We start from the raw sequence: 17387 nt of genomic DNA on the forward strand, positions 1-17387 counted from the left end.
TACCAGTACCATGCTGTTTTGGTTACTGTAGCCTTGTAGTATAGTTTGAAGTCAGGTAGTGTGATGCCTCCAGCTTTGTTCTTTTGGCTTAGGATTGACTTGGCGATGCGGGCTCTTTTTTGGTTCCATATGAACTTTAAAATAGTTTTTTCCAATTCTGTGAAGAAAGTCATTGGTAGCTTGATGGGGATGGCATTGAATCTATAAATTACCTTGGGCAGTATGGCCATTTTCATGACATTGATTCTTCTAGCCCATGAGCATGGAATGTTCTTCCATTTGTTTGTATCCTCTTTTATTTCATTGAGCAGTAGCATGCAAAGTTCTTAAGAGTCACACTGAGAATCTTCTCTCTCAAAGCCAGATGTATTCTTCTCTTTCAAATGCTTTTATCCTTATCCAAAGAAGTACCATGACTACAGGCAAACTGTTGATTCAAAGTTAGTAAAATACAACAATACTCTCACAAGACAGAACTGTTAAGAAAATACAACCTAATTAAAAAAATAAAAAAACAAAGAAATGAAGAAAGAAAACATAAATATCTTTAACTTGCTCTGTTATTGACAAGGGAAATAATGCTTATGATAATCTAAGTAAAGTTAATTCCAATCAAATCAAGTCAGTTTACAGGTAACTTAATCATTTTTGCATCTTTGATGCTATGGAAAGTATTAAGCATTCAATAAGATTTTAAAAATACTACTTATAAGCTAAGAGCTGAAAGCATCTGTCAGATATAAACTTACTGGGTAGCTCAAAAAAAATGCTCTTGGAATTGAGTGGGAAGTAAGAAAGGACAGTTACCCTTAAAACAACAACAACCTGCAGTTTAACATCTTTGTTTCTTTTTTTTTAGATAGAGTCTCACTCGGTCACGCAGGCTGGAGTCCAGTGGCGATCTTGGCTCACTGCAACCTCCGCCTCCTGGGTTCAAGCAATTCTCCTGCCTCAGCTTCCTGAGTAGCTGGGATCATAGGCACCTGCCATCATGCCCAGCTAATTTTTGTATTTTGTAGTAGAGACAGGGTTTCGCCATCTTGGCCAGGCTGGTCTTGAACTCCCGACCTCAGGTGATCCACCCGCCTCGGCCTCCCAAAGTGCTAGGATTACAGGCATGAGCCACCGTGCCTGGCCTGTTTAATATCTTTCATGAAAAAACCGGTACCTGCCACCAATGCCATATAATTAGAGAAACAGATTAAGTTGAGAATAAAACACATATATCCCCAGCTATCCCTTGCTTCAAGTAAATTCACTTCACATAAATTTTAAGATGCCAGGGACCCTGAGGAAGAAATATTTCTAGGAAGACTAAAACAGATGACTGCAAGCCTGCTAAAGAGGGCTGAAGGATGGTAAGAAAAGAGAGTATGTGAGCATCTCCCATTGCCAAGTACCATGCTCACCTATTTAATTGTTACCTTGGTTAATGCTCACCAATACTTCCTGGAGTAAATATCTAAATTTTGACAGGAAGTCAATATAATAAACGAGTTAAGAGCTAGGCTTTAAAGGCAGATTGCCTAGGTTCAAATTCTGGTTTTACCAATAACTGTGTCCCCTTGAGCAAACTTAACTTCTGTGCCTCAATTTTTCCATCTGTAAAATGGGGACAGTAATAGAACCTACTTTACAAGGATATTAGGGAGATTAAATTAATACATTTAATACTTAGAATAGTGCCTTGTACTTAATAATTATTCAATAATTATTAGTTGTTATCAATGAAGACACAGTGAGGCCAGGTGACTTTCCCCAAAACACATTGTTTTTAAATGGCAGTGCTGGGATTTGGACTAATAGAATTGAGGTAGGAGATAAGAAGCTTAGGTTAGGTATCCTTAAAAATCACAAAAATCAAGTAAAATTAGTTTATGTTTGGGACACCAAAGTATTTTCTGTATATACCCAGCTCCATGCTTTTGTACATTGTTTTTACTTATTTTCATATCTCAGTAAAGCATTCCTTTAAAAATCTTCAAACACTATTTTGGTTGAGCTCTGTTTTTCTATACTTTGGGCATGACAAGTTTAGAGGCAGGAAGGGAGACAGTGGAGTCCTTCCTCATGGTTCCACTGTACCTCTTTGATACCAGATGAAGAGAAAGTAACAGAAGGTAGGGCAGAAGGCAGTTGAGTATGGAAACTATAAAAGAACAGAGAAGGGGCCAGCCAAGAAAACTGAAGTCTCTAGCCAGATGGATTTTCTTTTTTCTTTTTAAATCCACCCAATGAATTTCCATACTGAGCAAAGAGGGTTATCAGTCTTTTAGCAAAGCCATGGAACCAAATCATCCATTCTCCGTATAGTACAACTGCTGATGTTACACGTCAAATTGGCAAAACAAGCAAATGCTTTTTAAAAAGCAAAGATGTCCATTTTTGTTAGGCAATTCCAATATCCTACATGTTTCTGTTTTATCATCTAAAGGAGTATTTTAATAATTTAAACAAAGCAGGCAGTTGGAATATGGTGTGAAAGGATGACAAAAATTACAATAAAACTATTTGATTAGTTATGAAAATGCAAATGCAAAGCATCGGACTGAAAGAGATGCCAAACTGGCTTGTTTCAGGCAGAGGTGATGTTTTGAAATAAATGTTTTAACATAGCTGACACTGTACTTATAGTGAGACAAAAATATACCACCATATCTGTAAATCATGAAACCCAAATGTAACTCTTAGAACAAGACTAATTTTTCCAGATCAGAAAATATTAAACCACACTATCATACCTGGTATCAATTTTATCTTGAAACCATTCGCTGTAAGACGAGGATCAGACAGGTAAGTTGATCCACTGTATCTTTGGTCATCTGCTGTCATTTTATATAAAACGTCTAAATAATGAGATCCATTAAAAAGACTGAAAAAGAAATTATGGCCCTTTAACTTATTAAAAACACAAAATAAGAGGGTTTATGGGAAAAAGTTAATCCTAAGGCCCTTTGACAAATGTTATCATCATTAACCAAAATACAAAGGTATAAGTAGCCCTATGAAAAACCACTGTTTTACATTTCTGTTAATATTTTATAAAATACCTACTGCACACAGTATACAGAAAGAAGACAATCTGTCTTCTAGAATGTTACAAATTGAATGTGAAATTTTAAAAATGGCTCAAATACAAATGAAAACTTTATAAATAATTCCATCTTATTCCTTTAAAACAGACACAATAATACACTGTCAAGTTAGGTGGTCCACCCTGCCAAATTTTCAATTGCTATTCAAAGTTTCTTCTGTAACAAAAAGATAAACGTGTAATCTCTTTCTTCTAGGAACTAATAAATTAATCAATTTAGAGCTTCCTTCAGTCTACTGCAGGTCTGGCATGTTTGCCAAAGGTGGTATATGAAATGATTCTGAGTGGTGCAAAACTTGAGGAAGCCAAAGATTATCGAGGGTACAAATCAACCACACATATTGGTTTTAGGCTTGGTCAAGATGCGTTATAGTCATTGCAAAAAGGTGTCTGCAGGGGTTAATGTGAATAGTTACCATTTTGCCACTCCTTCAGTGAATATTTGAGTGCCTACCCTGTGGCAGATATTGTCCTAGGTATGTATGCAAGTCACTGTTCTGTGTTCCAGTACACTGATGTCTTTGCTTATCAGCTCTGAATGGTTGAAGACCCCAATGGCTGTGAGAGCTGATATTATAGAGAAGAGAGCTTTGGCTATATATTCCATTTACTCTGTTTCATCTAACCAATATCCTAAAAATCGATCTGAGAGACAGTAGGGATGGTGGTGGTGGTGATGATTATGATACTGCATAGCAATTAATGGTGCAGGCTCCACAGTTAAACTGTCTAGATTGTAATCTTGGACATACGGCTTATTTACTGTCTGTGTGAGCCTAGGTAAGTTATTTAACCATTACATTTCAGTTTCCTCAGCTATAAAATGTGGATATTATCTCCCTCATAAAGTTGATGTGAAGATCATGAAAAAGCTTTGCCAAATTCCTATGATACAGTAAATGTTCAATAAATATTAACCATCATTAAGGTTATTATTACTGAGGCCTTACTTTATAGATACCTAAATTATTCCATTTAGAGGTAAGTTACACAAACAGCATTAGAACTCTGGCAAGAAAACTGAGCCCAACCTACAATTACCCTACCCACATTGTCGCATTGTGGGATAAATTAGTCCCTGACTCAGTTTTGAAAAACTTACATCATTAACTGTGATGGGGATGCCACATTCCAAAAGAAGGAGGAAAAACTATTTTGAATTAATCTTTATTCCTGTTTATGCTCAATTAAGAAAGATTTTTTTCAGGACAATATGGTCCCACAATAATAGTTTTTAATGTATTTGTTTTTTGAAGAACAGAACATCACATAGAAAAATATTTTTTAAAACCTATAATTTGAAAAAGCACAAAAAGATTTTTGAAATTTAAATGAAGTTTACAAATGCCATTCAGAAAAGCAGTCAAGTCTAAAAATTCAGATGTACCCTAGCTCTTTTTTAGGGAAGAAAGAGAAAAGCACTATCAGGTGTTTAAACTGTTTGAATGTAGCCTAAGACACTATTTTCTAATTGCTCCTGACAGTTTCCTAAGCCAATCTCAAGAGAATACTATGAAAGATACTGGATTTTGGTTAATGTGGTTGCTGTTTCCTTATTTAAAAAGACAGACTTAACAGATGTTTTTCTGTGTTCTGTCCCTGTTTTTTTCTCCTCCAATGATGGCAGTGTCTTTAACAAGAGTTTTAACACATTTTATAAATGATTTCTGCTTTATTCTTGGAAGTTCTGAAACAAGAGTTATCTAACGATGTGTCCTAGGGAACAAATTATCTTTTTAAACTTCAGGTTTTTATTATTTTTGTCATGATTCTCTTCTACCTGTGTCTGACTGAAAAAGAAATATTAAGTTAAAAAAGGGAAATGTTAATAGGTTAGTCATTATTTATTTTTTAATCTTTATTTTTTTTGTCTCCCCAGGCTTTGTCATTCAAGGTTATTCATTTTTACAGAAAGCAATTTGCTCATATAGAATAGGAAAAGGAAATACCCTATATTACAACCAATAATAAAATTATTTCAGGCAAAAATCATCAATGATTGGCACCATTGCATGGAAAAGTTGATGGGAAACTTTCCAGTGAAAGACAGGCTGTCATTAGCTGAACCTAGTGACAGTGCCTTTTGATGTGATGAAATATGAAGCACATAGCCAATCTATTAAGTAGATTCATCAGAAAATAGAATCTAAATCTATTCAGCCCTCCTGAGCTAACCCCCAATTAAACATGGGGGAGAGAAGTTGAACACCATAAGAAAGCAAATACAGACAATAGAACATTCCACTGAACAAATGACTCAGAATCTACAATAATAGAGTGATTTTTAAGATATATAAACAAGATAACCAAATGTAGTATGTGGATCTTGTTTAGATACAAATTAAATATAAATTTTTTAAAAAACTGGAAAAAAGGTATTTTGAGATAATAAGGAACAATTCCAAGGAATTATTATTATTTAAGGTATGAAAAAGGTATTGTCGTTAGGTGAGAAAACAGCCATTTTTTGAGAGAGAGATATTGAAAGATATAGGAGGGGGAATTGTTCTAAACTACTTTGGTGAAGGAAAGAAAATGTACGTGTATATACTGTACAGAAAGGTAAAGCAAATGTGGCAAAGTCTTGGATAATTACTGATTAAGGTATGCATCGTATACTTCTATTTTATTATGTGTTTGAAAATGTTAAAACAATGAGTACATAATGGAATAAAGACATGGCAGTCTAACTTCAAAATTACTCTAGAAGTCACTAATGTACAAGAGAAATGAGCTTCATACTTACTAAATGTAAAGGGAACTATCTAGAGTATTCTGATAGTATTTATAAACAATTCCATTAAAGATTAGAAATCAAATATATATATATACATATATACACACACACACACACATATATATACACACACACACATATATATATATATATATTTTTTTTTTTTTTTTTTTCTGAGACAGACTCTTGCTTTGTCACCCAGGCTGGAGTGCAATGGCTGCGTCTCAGCTCAATGCAACCTCCACCTCCCAGGTTCAAGCAATTCTCCTGCCTCAGCCTCCCAAGTAGCTGGGACTACAGGTGTGTGCCACCACACCCAGCTAACTTTTGTATTTTTAGTAGAGACAGGGTTTCACTATGTTGGCCAGGCTGGTCTCAAACTCCTGACCTCGTGATCCACCCACCTTGGCCTCCCAAAGTGCTGGGATTACAGGCGTGAGCTACCACGCCTGGCCCAGAAATCAAATTTTTAAAAGATTAAAATAAATAAATACCACTAATCCTTACTAGGAAACATTCCCAACCTTCTACCTTCAATTTTAATCTAGTATGAACTATTATAATAAATATTTTCACATTTAAAAAGTATTGTATCATCATACCTCTCTGTTAACATAATTGGCTTTTCCACTGGCTCTGCAGGAAGTTTATGATTCTCAAGAAGTCTTTTAAATAGCAGGGCTTCTTCTACTCTATATGGATTTAATAACATTACCTCTGTTTTGGATGTCATTAGCCATGCATCAGGAAACCTGAGACTGTGGATCAAGCAAGGTTCATCCTTCTCTTCTAAGTCAACTTTGTTTTGTTTCTTAAAATTTATTTTTAAGTTTTTCATAGAAAAGGGGATCTGTACCATTTTAATATTTTGACTCCTTTTTTCAGTTTGGGACTGAAGGAGTTCATCAAGTTTTGGTTGATTAGATAATGAGGTTTTCAACTTGTGCTTCTGGGCCAAATTCCATGCGCTGGTGGGTTTTATCTTTTTTTTGCCATCTTTTAATATTTGTGACTCCTGTTCAATGGCTCTCTTCATTTGACTATTGTATCGTTCCAAGTCTTTAGTAGCCTTCTCTTCATATCTATGAATAGAAATAAAATAGAACTAATGAGATCATAATCAGAAATACATTAACCATCTGAAGTAAATTTTATAAAAATAAAGAACTGGTGTTCCAGGTATAGTAATGACAAAGGAACATGTATTAGACTAACTCTCCTGCATATAACTATGACAAACACTGAACAAAATATAAAAATAAATTATTGGCCGGGCATGGTGGTGGTTCACACCTGTAATCCCAGCATTTTGGGAGGCCGAGGTGGGCAGATTACCTGAGGTCAGGAGTTCAAGACTAGCCTGGCCAAAATGGCAAAACACTGTCTCTACTAAAAACACAAAAGTTAGCCAGGCATGTTGGTGTGCACCTGTAGTCCCAGCTACTCAGAAGGCTGAAGCATGAGAATTGCTTGAACCCAGGAGGCAGAAGTTGCAATGAGCTGAGATCGCGCCACTGCACTCCAGCCTGGGCAACAGAGCAAGACTCTGTCTCAAAAAAAAAAACAAAACAAACAAACAAAAAAAAACCCAAAAAGAAAAAACAACAACAACAAACACACAAACAAACAAACAAAAAACCCCTCAATTATTTAAAGTAGTCACTGAAGAACAGCCAAAAGCAGGAAGAAACTAGAATGGATTCACTCCTTGGGGGGGTGAAAAAAAGAGCCAGAGACCCACATTTATAGGACTTTTAACCAGAGGGCAGTCCTCAGTATTAACGGGGAGCAGGGTGGTCAGAACTCAGTCAGAAAGTTGCACTCTTATTAGCCTGAGTCACCAGGACACAGAGCTGTCTGCTTCCAGAACAACTGAAAATTGAGAAAGAAAATGCCAGAAAATTCCATGTGTGGGAACCCAAAGAAAAACAACCATTAGAAGGCTAAATGAGCTGAACAGAGATTTCAGCTGCTGCCCATTGCAGGGAAACAAAGTTTGGCATCTGAATTCCACAGTTTCATGGCCTGGTAAACACTTTGGGCTTTCAATTAAAACTGGAAGAGGGCCACATCTTAGGATAAAAAACCTACGTCCTAAACTAAGGAAGTCGCCCTGAGACCAAGAACAAAATTGAAACAGCTTCTCCCTAACAAAGTATAAAACAAAACCTCTACAAGCTGAAGGTGATCTGTGTAATTTAAATACCTGGTAGAACAAAAATCAGCACTTTTCAGAAGAAGATAACAGAATCCAGAGTTTTAAACATATCATCCACAATGCCCGCTATACAATCAAAAGTTATCACTCTAACAAAACAGGAAAATGAGAGTGATGGTCAAAAGAAAAAGTGGTCAGTAGAAGCCAACCTCAAGATGATCCAAATGTCAAGATTACCAAAAAACCACTTAAAAACAGGTTTAATAAATGTTTAAGGTCTTAAAAGAGTATCATAATGAGAAAATAGAAGGGGGAATCTCAGCAGATTAGTGGAAATTATAAAGAAAATACAATGGAAATTCTAGACCTAAAAAATACAATATTAGAAATTAAATATTCACCGGGTAGGTTTAACAGCAGATAAAAGATGGCAAAAGAAAGGGTCAGTAAAGTTCAAGACAGATCAATAGAAATGATAAAATGTGGTGTTTTCACAGAAAAGTGAAGACAACTGGAAAAGCATTGCAGTGACCTAAGGCTAAACAAACAATCTAATATATATGTCACTGGAGTCCCAGATAAACAATGGAAAACTGGGAAAGAAAATAAAATGTGAAGAAATTAGGGTTGATAATCAGCAAATTTGGAGAAATACAACTTACAGATGCAAGAAGGTTAGCAAACCTCCAAAGAGAATAAATGCAAAGAAATTCACAGGTAGGTATATTAGATTTAACTGCTGAAAACCAAAGATTAAGATAAAATCCTGAAAATAAAGAGGAAGAAAACAGTACAAATAGGAAACAGCAAAAATAATGGATATCGTAAAGAGCAATGCAGAGCCAGATGACAGTGAAATCTTTTTCTTTTTTTCAGACAGAGTCTGTCTCCCAGGCTGGAGTGCAGTGGCACGATTTCAGCTCACTGCAACCTCTGCCTCGCAGGTTCTAAGTGATTCTCCTGCCTCAGCCTCCGGAGTAGCTGGGATTAGAGGGGTGCACCACCACCCCCGGTTAATTTTGTATTTTTAGTAGAGACGGGGTTTCGCCATGTTGGCCAGGCTGGTCTCAAACTTCTGACTTCAGGTGATCCACTTGCCTTGGCCTCCCAAAGTGCTGGGATTACAGGCATGAGCCACCGCGCCTGGCCAACAGTGAAATCTTTTAAGTGGCAAAAGAACCCAGAATTTGGCTATATCATTAAAAAAAAAAAGTCCTTCAAAAATGAAGATGAAATAGATGTTTTCAGATCAAGATGAGAATTAGTTGTCAGTATATGTCGCAATTAAGGAGAGTGACACCAAATATAAGTGAAATTATACTTACAGGGTTTTTACATTTTATTGACTTCAAGTAGATTATAAGGATGCATAATGTAATCACCAAAGCAAAAACTAATGGAAACTCAATAAAGAAATTAAAATTAGATACTGAAATATATTCTTTTAACCCTAAAGGGCTCCTCTCCCCCCAAAAAGGAGGAACAAAAGAACAAAATAGAGATAGGACAAACAGAAAATAGGAAAATGGCAGACCTAAACCCAACCATATCAATTATTATATTACATAGACTAAATATTGCAATTCAAAGGCAAAGATTATCGAACTGAATTTAAAAAGTAACAACCAACTTTGTCTACACTTTAAATATAAAGACGAAGATAGTCTACAAGACTGAAAAAAAGATATACCATGCAAATAGTAAGCATAAGAAGCCAGAGTTGCAACAGTATATACTCCTCCCTCAGTAACTGACAGAACTAGAGATCCTCCTCAAAAAAAAAAAAAAAAAAAAAAAATCCTCAAAGCTATAGAAGATTTTAGCAATATTATCAACTACTTAAGAATTAACTGGCATTTTGGAACACTACCATCTAGCAACTGCAGAATCCTGATTCTTTTTAAGTGAACATGGAACATTTGTCAAGACAGAACATATATACTGGGCTTTAATTCTCATTACTTTTCAAAAGATTGAAATCTAACTTAGCATTTTCTCTATCCATGAAACTCTTAAATTAGTAATAAAATATCTGGAACAGCCCCAAATATTTGGAAAGTAAACAACATAATTTTACTCATAATAGCCCCAAACTGGAAACAACTCAAATGTCCATCAACTGGAGACTGATTAAACAAATTTTGGTATATTTATACAACTGAATATTATTTTTTGATTAAAAGAAAATTACTACACATAGATTCAACAACACGGATGAGCCACAAAAATATTTTTGTTGAGGGTAAGAAGCCAGATATGAAAGAGTATATATCACATGATTTTATACATATGTGAAGTTCAAGTACTGGCAAAACCAAACTAGTGTAACAAAACTCAAAAGAGTGGCTGCCTGTGGAGACTGGCTGAGAGGTGGCATGAGGAACCATTCTGGGATGATGGAGATGTTCTCTATTTTGTTTGGGGTGATGTTTATGTGTGTGTACACGTGTATGAAAATGCATCAAATTACACCATTAACATCTCTGCAATTCACATTAGGTAAATTTTACCCAGTTAAAAAAACCATTTAAGAAAGTGTTGGGCCACAAACAATCAGAAAAAGAGAGGATGAATAAAGAAATGGATCGATTCCAGATCTGAAGAGTTCCTTATATATCTGCTTTAACATCAACATGGAATAAACAATTTCCTGAACAACATTAAAGAAAATTTATGTATATAATACTTCATTTAGTAACTGCTAGTGAAATTACAGTCACTACAATAATCACAAAACAGAAAGTATGTGATTAGCTAATTGTTAATTTAATTCTCATTTTAGTCATCAATGAAAAGATAAATTTGGATAAACTAAACACACCTAAACCATCTAATTTAACTCAATTTCAAAGGTAAAAGATAATGGATGTTTGAAAAATTATACTGGATAGATTCTAAGAACTCAAGAATTAAAAAAAAAATTACACTGGGTAGAAAGTTAAGAGATCTGTCAACAATATGAGAAAAATGAAACTTCTGGGACCAAAGACCTACCACAGTGGTTATGTCACCCCTTTTCTTAAAAAGTGATACCTGGATCCCACCCTCAGAGCTTCTAATTCTCTAGGCCTAGGTTGAGATTGGGCAGCTATTTTCACAAAGCTCCACAGGTGATTCCAGTACATACCCAGAATTGGAAACTACTGTTATTTGTTCAGCAAAGTGTGGTGATTAGTAACACAGACTCTGAAGACATCCTGGCTTGGTTCTGCCACTTAGTAGTTCTGTAAACCTATGAAAATTATCTAATCTTTCTGTGTCTCATGCTCAACTGTAACATATGGATAATATACATCTACTTCAGTTTTGTTGTAAGAAATGAGTTAAAGTGTGCCAAGTACTTAATATTACTTAGCACAGAGTAAATGGTGATAAATGTTTTGCTCTCATTATTTTCTACCAAGAAACACAAATCTCAAAACAAAGGGGCGAGTAATGGTTGGAAATTAAGTAACTTTGCTAAAAGATTACTTTTTAAGAAAGTTTTAAACTTGGGACTACAGAATTAAGGTTATTTCTAGTCTCATACTCTTAAAACACTAACTGAATTTCATTATATGCATATAATAATCTCAAGGAAAAATATGGAATGTGAAGAAATAAAAATATTATTGAGAGAACAGCGCTGTTAAAGGTGAGATTTAAAAGACAGGAGATCACAGCATGGCATGAGTTTGTGCTCAGTACCTGTCTGCTGAATGAAGAAATGTTACCTGAATAAGATTGTTAAAAAAAAGACCTTATTTCATTGTAAACTATGCTCCTTTGGTTACTTACCTTGCCATATTCACAATTTTAAAGTTATTTTCTACTTAGAATCTGAGGTTCTGGATTAGCTATATAAAACACATGATTTTCAATAGTTTACTTTCAACAGGTCCTAAAAATAGCATTTTTAGCACTCAGATATTCAAATTAAAGATTTTTCCTGTGCAGTGGTAAAATGAATTCAAAACAAAGGTCACCATTTGTAATTAATTATAATGTGCAAATTTTCACATACGGTACTCATCTTTCAAAAATATAAAAAGTTATGTCCAAAGGAATATTAAGTAAATGTTAAGTAAAAGCAGCTGCTACTGTTGTACTTAATGTCAAGAGGGGATTTAGTAACTTGAATGGAAAATATTAATCCTGATTTGACCAGAAGTCAATTCAAATAATGTTCTTGTGACTAAACACTGCATTTAGTTAAAAGTTTATCATTTTCATAATACCCTAATTGCAATTTTTTTTTAGTTTAAATAGTAATATACTCATAACTACTGCAAATGAAAAGTTCAAGCTAACGTCAACTGAGTGAGACCCCAGTGGTAGGGCACATGGCCCAAATCTGGATTTTAATCCACTAGAAGGAAGGCGAGGAAGGAAAAAAACAAAAGACAAGAAAACTCCAGAAAGGAAGAACTAAAACAATGTCAGTAACTCCCTGACTCCAAAATCTGTCTCAAGCTCTCATCAAAAAACTGAACAATCCTGATCCTACTCCTTATTCAAACTCTTTGTTATAGCTTTGAGAACCTTCCATTATCCATCTCCCACCTTCCCCCAACTTTCTTTACACATACTCCCTCATATTCTGTTCCTGTCATAGAATCTTATTTCCTTAATAACACCATGTTCCTTCTAGCTTCTGGGCCTTCTCATATACTGTTCCTCCAACCTACAAAATTCCCTAAAATCTTTCTGGTTAATTTCTATGCAGGGAAGCATTACCTGTTCCACAGATAATATTAAGTCCAACTGCCAAATTTTCCCCTAGTTCTTCATATTTAAAACTTGTATCTTAAAGCTCATCACATTCTTGTTTAACTGAATCTTCCTTACTAGCCTTCACCATTCATGAGTTGGGAAAGTATGTTTTATTTGTGACTAGCTAGAGTACCTCAGGCCTTACATGCAGAAAACCCTTAATATTTCCTAGTTGAAAGAAGGGAAATAGGGATGGAGAGAAGAAGAAAGGAAAAGGAAAAAAGGAAGAAAAAAAGAAGGAAAAAAAGGATGGACTGAAGGTCTACAGAAGAGGAGTCTACTCTCATATCTCTTAATATACCTTAGAGAATTTAGGATCATGGAAAGAACTCCAAGATAAAGCAGGGAGAGAAATGGTAGCTAGTATGATTCTTGGGTGTTATATCATTTTTGCTCTACCTTCTCACTAATCATGATGCTACTAGACTCAGCTGATCATGGTCCCAGGACCCCTGGCTCTGAAAGGTTCTAACACATCATTCTGTGACATACAATTAGAACTCTGATCCCAAGATACCTATATTTTCTTCATAGGTTTCTATTTCTGGCCTCCAAATTCAATTTAATCTTGACTCAACAAATGAGAAATGTTCTCAACAGAAAAATTCCCTTTCATAGATTAAAAACTGATCATATTGACATTGTGAGCAATCATTTACTATGTGTTAGTAATTCATCTTGTATCATAACACACAATTCTTATTTAATCCTCACAACACTCCATGAGAGACTGTCCACACTTTTTAATACAAAGCTAACAAAGAACTGTGATTAGAACCCAGGTGAAGCTTCAGAGGTCTTGACCATCAATGCCTCTTTTGTCTACTTTATGGCAATGTGAGAGAAAGTAAGCTTGATTCCAGAATATTACCTGGAATATTCCGGTAATTGATGGTAAATGGATTTTTAGATGAGGCCTATTAATCATAATCCTAGTAACCTGACACCTTGGGACCCACAAGGAGAAACAATGCAGACATTCCCCAAAAGGCAACTGGAATGATACCTGCTGTTGTGAGGCTGCAAAGGAACAGTCAGCAAGATAAGTTTCCATCATAAGCTTGCACACTGTCCCTATTTCCATGAGAACTTGAAACATCTATGGTTTTTTCCTATTCTCAGACAATTCTCAGTTCATTTCCCTGGGCAATGCAATTCAACTTTTGTGGGCTTACTATATTTAAAAGTTAAGTCCCCTCACCTTTAAACTGCATAGTTGTGTCATTTGGGTAAAACTAAAGACAATCACCATTGTGTGAACCTTATTTGCATCATAATTCAAAACAAATCTTTAAAAATCTGACATTTATGAAACAATTATAAGTTTGAACACTGAGTATTTGATATATTAAGGAATCTATACCTTTAAAAAAGTTATGACAATTGTATTATGGTTATGTTTAAAATATGAGTATCTTTATCTCTTAGAGATACATCCTGAAATAGATGATATGCCTACGATTTGCTTCAGAATAATAAAGAAAGGGAATGAAAGTGAATGGAAGTACAGAAGAAACAGGACTAATAGGACTGACTATGAGATGATGGGTGGTGAAATGGGGTAATGGCTTTATACTTCAAAATGTCTACTTTTGTGGATATTTCCAAAAGAACAAAATACAATAACCATTCCCACTTAAAAAAAGAAGATGACAAAAAAAGGCTGAAGAGAAAAGCTTTATGGAGGCTTTTCATTTTGGTGTTAATAGTGGTCTTTATCATTTTAAATTGATATTGTTTTTATAAGACTGAATAAGCTAAGGAAAGAATGAAAAAAAAATTGGTCAAGTATCTAGGTGGTTTATCACCAAATATAAACTCCAGATGATGGATTACGTTTAAAATTTTTTCCACACATTTGACATAATATTGAGATACTTAGATACCTGTATATGATTGAAGGTATAATTTCACACTCATTTTCTGCTGGGTTAGATCACCAGAACATATTTTGTGTTTATATTAAGTGTCTAAGTCAATTAAAAACATTCATCATATTATTTTGGAACGTTTATTCAGAAAATCTAATTTAAATATGGCAAGTACTATTTTAATCAAAGACAGATCAAATCACCTATTTACATAATAAAAATACCCACTATAGTTTATAAGTTATAATAAATAATACACCTTAGAAGCAAGCCTTAAGTTATACTGAATAGAAACAGTATAAATGAACAACACTAAATTGAACTGCCAATAATACAAAATTTTTTGTGTTGTATTACATATTTTGGAGACCAATTTAAGAAAGGGAATAGTTAAGATATGAAAAACACCAGTTACAACTGTTCCAATGCAAAAGCTTTTTAAAAAGTTCTACAACAGGAAAGTTATTAAACATAAAACAAAAAAATAGAAGATAAATGGTGGTTTGAAATTGAGAAGATGAATGGAAAACCTTTAGCAAAAAGCTTAATAAATCAGAAAGCAGTTAAGGCTTAAACAAAAAAACAAAATAATACAAGCCCCCACCCCAATAAAAAACCTAAATTAGCAGAAAAAAAAAGCGTTACCAAAAAAGGTACTCTATCCAAGCCAAAGGTATTTTCCGATCTGCTTTTCCATAAATAAGAAGTGAAAAAAAATTCTTTTTAAACAGTGAGTCATATAGAATGGAAATAACTGAACATTCAGGTCACATGCAAGCTCTGGAAACTTACTTCAGTTTTTCCTCTTCACTCAATGTCTTCCACAGTTCTTCAATTTGTAGTGTTGCATCCTCTAAACTAGTCTTAGGATTTTCTATGAGAAACTGAGGACGATGATCTTGAACAAAAAGAGCACTTGCTGACATGGGTTTCTTGATTACTCGATTGCTAAGTAAATCATAAGCTGTAACTTTTCCGGATTTATTATCTATTACATTTGATTTTTTGTTACATGGATCTTCATTAAGATTCGTTTGTTCAGGGCTTGGATAATTATTATTACTTACTTTACATGGTAAACTTTTTTCAGGCACTAAAATTTTCACAGGTTCAATATTCTCTCCCACTGAATTTTTAAGTATATTTCCCCTGCTCCACTCATCTGCAGAAATTTCCAAAGAGTTTTCAAGACCTGCTTCTTCCTCATTTTCCCCACTCTCATCTATATGGTCTTTATTGCCATTTTCTGACTGGGTGTGCTTAACGGAACCCATAAAACAAGTTTTACTATATTCCGTCTGAGTGTTCTCCCGTGATACATTACTCATTGAAATGTCTTGAAATGCATTCTTAGTGTTTTTATCAATGTTAGAAATTTCACTACTACAATGACCATAACCAAAGTCACCAACACTTATCTGGTGCTTTAAACAATCATCAGCGTTCTTTCCAGATTCATCATTATGCATATCATTTTGGAATGGAATGATTGAAGTATCAACATTTGAATAATTCTTTCCAGATGATTCCATTTTATTAAAAAGCACATCTGTTTCTGCTGTTTTACTAAGAACAATGTCAGCTGCGGAAACATCTGTTTTATTATTTTCATAAGAATTTGTACTAGGTAATGGTCCATAACAAGTCGTCATCAGATTTTCAAGAGCAATTAAAACAGATTCCTAAAAATACAAATTAACAAATGTTAGGGGAAATTATGAAAATAATGGACAAGATTTTAAATAATAAAAAAGATAAACATAAACAAATCTTTTTTATATGAAAACAGTAATATATGTTTATAAATAGCATAAGAAAAAATTATCTGAAAAGTTACCTTATTTTGTAATAATACTTGACTTTTATCTGGTGTTAAATTGACATCAACATCAGCTGTAGGAACATCGATTTTCAGAAAGAAAATAGGATACAAACGAGTAGATTCCTTTAGGCATTTCAGATTGTAATGATGTCGGATTAACTAGAAATACATGTAATAAATAAAAGAAAAAATAATATGTAATTAAAAAGTACAATAAAACCCAGCAAATTCAACTGAGAAATTGAGTAGATGCAACTGCTTATTAGGAAAAGCATTATCATGGCTGGGCACAGTGGCTCATGCCTGGGATCCCAACATTTTGGGAGGCCAAGGTGGGGGGATCACTTGAGGTTAGGAGTTCAAGACCAGCCTGGCCAACGTGATGAAACCCCGTCTCTACTAAAAAGTACAAAAATTAGCCAGGCATAGTGGCAGGAACCTGTAATCCCAGATATTTGGGAGGATGAGGCAGGAGAATTGCTTGAACCTGGGAGATGGAGGTTGCATTGAGCCGAAATCATGCTACTGCACTCCAGCATGGGCAAAAGAGCAAGGCTGCATCTCAAAAAAAAAAAAAAAAAAAAAAAAAAGAAAGCATTATCTAAGTAGTAATACTCCTTTGGAGGCCTTGAACCTAAATGAAGCACAAGCATCCATAACAAGTACAAACATGCAATAAAACTGGCTTAATAATTAAAAATCACAATGTCATGGAAGTTCTGAAGGTTTAGGATTCAAATCAAAACTCTAGCACGGTGGCTCTGGCTTGTAATCACAGCACTTTGGGAGGCCGAAGTGGGCGGATCACTTGAGGACAGGAGTTCGAGACCAGCCTGGCCAAATGGTGAAACCCCATCTCTACTAAAACTACAAAAAAAATTAGCTGGGCATAGTGGCAGGTGCCTGTAATACCAGCTACTTGTGAGGCTGAGGCAGGAGAACTGCTCAAACCC

General features: G+C 34.7%; 1 protein-coding gene across 6 annotated transcripts in view; it reads right to left on the reverse strand.

Moving 5' to 3' along the window:
• Positions 1-17387, reverse strand: part of PMS1 (PMS1 homolog 1, mismatch repair system component) — a 101277-nt gene that overhangs the window by 8314 nt on the left and 75576 nt on the right. For 4 of the 6 annotated variants that reach the window (XM_032755155.2, XM_032755157.2, XM_032755158.2 and 1 more), the window contains 4 exons: positions 16450-16593; positions 15405-16294; positions 6434-6913; positions 2742-2872 (listed from right to left, as the gene is read on the reverse strand). In XM_032755155.2, the coding sequence (XP_032611046.1) occupies positions 2742-2872; positions 6434-6913; positions 15405-16294; positions 16450-16593 (1645 nt within the window). Of the gene's footprint in view, positions 1-2741; positions 2873-6433; positions 6914-15404; positions 16295-16449; positions 16594-17387 lie in introns of those variants that run through there. The other 2 variants (XM_058440287.1, XM_058440280.1) reach the window with 2 other exon arrangements.

This window comes from Hylobates moloch, unplaced genomic scaffold (assembly GCF_009828535.3).
Source record: "Hylobates moloch isolate HMO894 unplaced genomic scaffold, HMol_V3 SCAFFOLD_1, whole genome shotgun sequence".
Lineage (NCBI taxonomy): Eukaryota > Metazoa > Chordata > Mammalia > Primates > Hylobatidae > Hylobates > Hylobates moloch.